Here is a 3,816-nt window from a genome sequence, read left to right as displayed (position 1 = left end):
GATGGTCCAGCCAGCACGAGGGGTGGGTGTGGCTGAGCTGGCAGCAGGGGCTAGCGAAAGGAGGGGCTGGGTTCCGAGGCGGGCAGCAGCCTCGGGGTCTGTGTCAGTGGGGGAAAATCCAATGAAAGCCCTTGAGGCTGAGCTCTGTCCCCTCTCCTGGCTGCAGCAAAGCTGGGCTGGCAGGGGAGGCCTGCGTGTGAGTGAGCAGCAGTTCAGCTCCCAGCCAGCTCCACTCTGCTCTGCCGAGGGGCTAGCGAAAGGAGGGGCTGGGTTCCGAGGCGGGCAGCAGCCTCGGGGTCTGTGTCAGTGGGGGAAAATCCAATGAAAGCCCTTGAGGCTGAGCTCTGTCCCCTCTCCTGGCTGCAGCAAAGCTGGGCTGGCAGGGGAGGCCTGCGTGTGAGTGAGCAGCAGTTCAGCTCCCAGCCAGCTCCACTCTGCTCTGCCGTTCCCCAGCACGCTCATACTCCCACAGCAGCTCCGTGCTCTTGCCAAGTGTCTGGGCTGCCTCAGCCACGCAGCTGCCTGTCCCTGCGTTCCTGTGGGCTTGGTGGTGGGACTGGGAGGGTGGTGGCTGCTGCCCGCCGGGATTCCAGGCAGGAGGAGCAGCACTAACCCACGTTTGCTCTGTCTGGCTCTTTCCTGACCCAGCAATGGCTCTCCCAACCATCAGCCCGAGCCACCCCCGCCGATCGCAGATGTAAGTCACACCTCAGAGCTTATGATTGTGGTAAGGATGGTGCACAGGTCAGAAAACCGGATTTGGGGACGGGGTGGGGGCGGGTTCACGGGTGGCTGTAGGTTGCCAGGGAAGAGACTGTTCCAGTTTAACATCTTGGGGCAGCTATAACTTGGCTTTGACTCCTAGTCAGAAAAAGGCAGCAGGGTGAGAAAGGCCCAGCACAGCAATGCAGAGCTGAGAGCAAGCTTTCTGCCACTCACCATGACCTTTGCTTACGGCCTTGATCTTCCCTGAGTTTCCCTTTTGCTCCTTACTCCTACTCCATCCCTCTCCTTTGCTGACCACTTGCCCCAGCATGAAAGATAAAGCCCTTAGCTGTAGGCGTACAGGCCAGATTTTACTACCCTGTTCCACAGAATACAGAAGAGGTACAGTGATACACAACAGGAGGAGTAATCAAATCAAGGTATTCACTCAGGGTGCATAATGTAACAGGAGGAGGAGTGAGCCAAGCCAGAGACCAAGTTATCAGTCTAGTTCCAACCATACCGTAATAACTGTCAGAGAAAGGCATCATTACATACACAATCCTCTTTCCACCTGGATCTTGTCCCACCATCACTGGTAACTGCTTGTAGCAGAGTCAGTGAGCCCCTTCTGATAACTAGAAAACCCTCCACAGTACACCAACTATATAAGTGACCTTTCCTCAACTCCACTGCAAGAGGAGGCAGCTTTTATGTGTTTGACTTGGAGGCAGGGCAAGGTGTTAATGTCGAAAGCAGGGGCACCTGGTGGGGATCTCCTAATTGGTTCCCACCCAAGGCTGGCCAGACCCTGAGTGAAAACTATTTAGGAGGCTCTTCCTTGCCTAATCATGCACATCATCCATATGCCAACCCTCATTCAGGGCTCGGGATTTAAACCCCAGCACTTCAGCCTCTGAAACTTTCTAAATCAAAACCTGCCTGGGCTGCAGCCTTTGTGTGTGTGCTGTGAGCCTGGCTCGCCGGGGTCTCCGTTTAAGGCTGTGATTACAAACACTGACTGAGCTGACCTGTGCTCATTCCTCAGCAGAGATGCTTCCATGTCAGCTCTGAGGCCGTGACCCTTCTTTTCCTGCATTGCAGAACCTCTTGCCCACCAGCACACCCCAGGAGGCCCAGCAGTGGCTGCACCGAAACCGCTTCTCCACTTTCTCTCGGCTTTTCAGAAACTTCTCAGGTAGGTTGCAACATCCCCTCCACATCTGCCCCTTCTCTGTGCCCAGTTCTTCTGCCTCCTCTTGCTCCTCTGGCTATCTTCATTGCATCATTGCAAATATCAGCTTTTTTTGTTTTTTCAAACCTCATGGGTTTTGTAACACAGTAAAATGTGGCTCCCTGAAAGCTGTGTTCTTTCTCACCTCGCTCTCAACTGGCCAAATAGCAGGGCCTGGGCTGGTTTCTCCTCCAAGAGCCCTCAGCACCCTCTGAGAAGCATGGATCTAGGGGAAGCACTGTGCCTAGGGACACGTTTTGTTTCTTTCCCTCTCCTGGCCTGGCAATATGGCCTTGTTACCAGGGTGAGGCTGTAAGTGGCAGCATGACTTACAGGGTTGTACCAAGGAGACTCTTGCAAAACCAGTCTGGAAAAAGACCTTGTGAGTGTCGTTCTGGGGGGAGCAGCGAGAGGCTGTCAGCAGAAGGCAGAATGGGGCAAGCTCTGTGGACAGGAGGAGCCCTCCCATCCTGCATGCTTTGGGCTGGGTTGTGTGACTTGCTCTCCTGTTGATTTTTAAACCTAGGTGCAGACTTGCTGAAGCTGACCCGGGAGGACGTTATCCAGATCTGCGGCCCTGCGGATGGCATCAGGCTCTTCAACGCGCTGAAAGGACGGTACGTCGTTTGCTCACGAGCTGGCTGGGGAGGTTGGTGAGTTGTACTGGGTTCAGCCTGTTTGCTTTGCTCTTGCTATTGGAGAGAACAGTTTCATTAACCTTCCTGAACCTCCTTCAGTCAAATTTGGTAACTTAGCCAACAGGGTAACCGCTCCAGAGACAGTCTGGGGAAGAAAATGGATGTGGGAGAGAAGTGTTAGGAATGACATTACTCTCTGAGTGTCAGAGAACCACGGCACAAGCCTGAAAGTCCTGCAGTATGATACTCCATCCTCAGAACCGTCTCACAGTGAAGTTACCTTCCCAGAAAGGGAATATTCCTTTGCACATTCCCCTGAGGAACAGGGGCCAGCACTTAACCGAGCTCCTGTCTGAGCTGGAGCGTTTCGGAAGGCGCTGCTGCAGCCAGGCCAGCGGTGCAGGGTGGGCTGTGTCCTGGAGGAAAGGCCTGGGGAGGGTCTGGTACAGGGCAGCAGGAGCTGCATGGGTTGGGAGTGTTCCTGGGGTTAATGGGCTGCCTCTGGCACTACAGAGACAGCGTGCAGACATGGCCACACCGTGCTGGGGAGAAGGACACGAAGGACAGGAGACGCTGCTGGCGTTGGCACTGCACAGTGACTCTGAACGAGGAGTGTGTGTGTTCCCAGCAGAGCTCGGTCTGAGCCACATTCACTTGTCCTCAGGAGCAAACTGTCCAGTTTAGCTGCTCAGCAGCCAGCTGGCATTGTCTCCATACCAACATTGGCCCCTTCTCACAAAAACCTTCACTGCATCAGCGAGGCAGGGACAACGGTGATGGTTTTGAGTTTGCCAGTCTGCTCTTTTCCTTCTGAGGATGCTGGGGAGGGGAGAGGCCTCAAAAAGTGTCAGGAACTAAAGGTGTCCTTGGGCAGATCCGATGGCATTCACTCACTGCTCTGCCCGTAGGATGGTGCGGCCCAGACTGACCATCTATGTGTGTCAGGAGTCCCAGCAGCTGAGGGACCTCCAGCAGAAACACGAGGACACGGACGCAGTGACCAGCACTTTTTTCGGTAAGGACTCCGGAGCCTGGCTGGGGGCATGTGGACTCAGGCTGCTGCCAGTAGGGCTCGAGGGGAAAATGACAGCTGGGAAATAACATTTCAGAAAATAACACTCTTCAGCGACCAGAAATGTGGTGGGGACTGTTTCCAGCCCCACCGCCCCCAGGCACTCAGTACTGGTTTGGTGCCCCAGCCCCGACCCCCTCGGCCCCACCCCACCACCCTCCGGGGTT

The 3,816-nt window shown here is 55.2% G+C and overlaps 1 protein-coding gene across 1 annotated transcript in view; it reads left to right on the top strand.

The window, feature by feature from the left end:
• TFCP2 (transcription factor CP2) overlaps positions 1-3,816 on the top strand; it is an 11,828-nt gene that overhangs the window by 5,496 nt on the left and 2,516 nt on the right. Inside the window, exons 8-12 of the mRNA XM_008946856.1 lie at positions 64-70; positions 649-697; positions 1,810-1,903; positions 2,466-2,556; positions 3,486-3,592. Of these exons, the coding sequence (XP_008945104.1) occupies positions 64-70; positions 649-697; positions 1,810-1,903; positions 2,466-2,556; positions 3,486-3,592 (348 nt within the window). The remainder of the gene's footprint in view (positions 1-63; positions 71-648; positions 698-1,809; positions 1,904-2,465; positions 2,557-3,485; positions 3,593-3,816) is intronic.

This window comes from Merops nubicus, unplaced genomic scaffold (genome assembly GCF_000691845.1).
Source record: "Merops nubicus isolate BGI_N331 unplaced genomic scaffold, ASM69184v1 scaffold10549, whole genome shotgun sequence".
NCBI classification, from domain to species: Eukaryota; Metazoa; Chordata; class Aves; order Coraciiformes; family Meropidae; genus Merops; species Merops nubicus.
The sequence above is the reverse complement of the archived record's forward strand: the minus strand, read 5'-3'. Positions and strand labels throughout refer to the sequence as shown.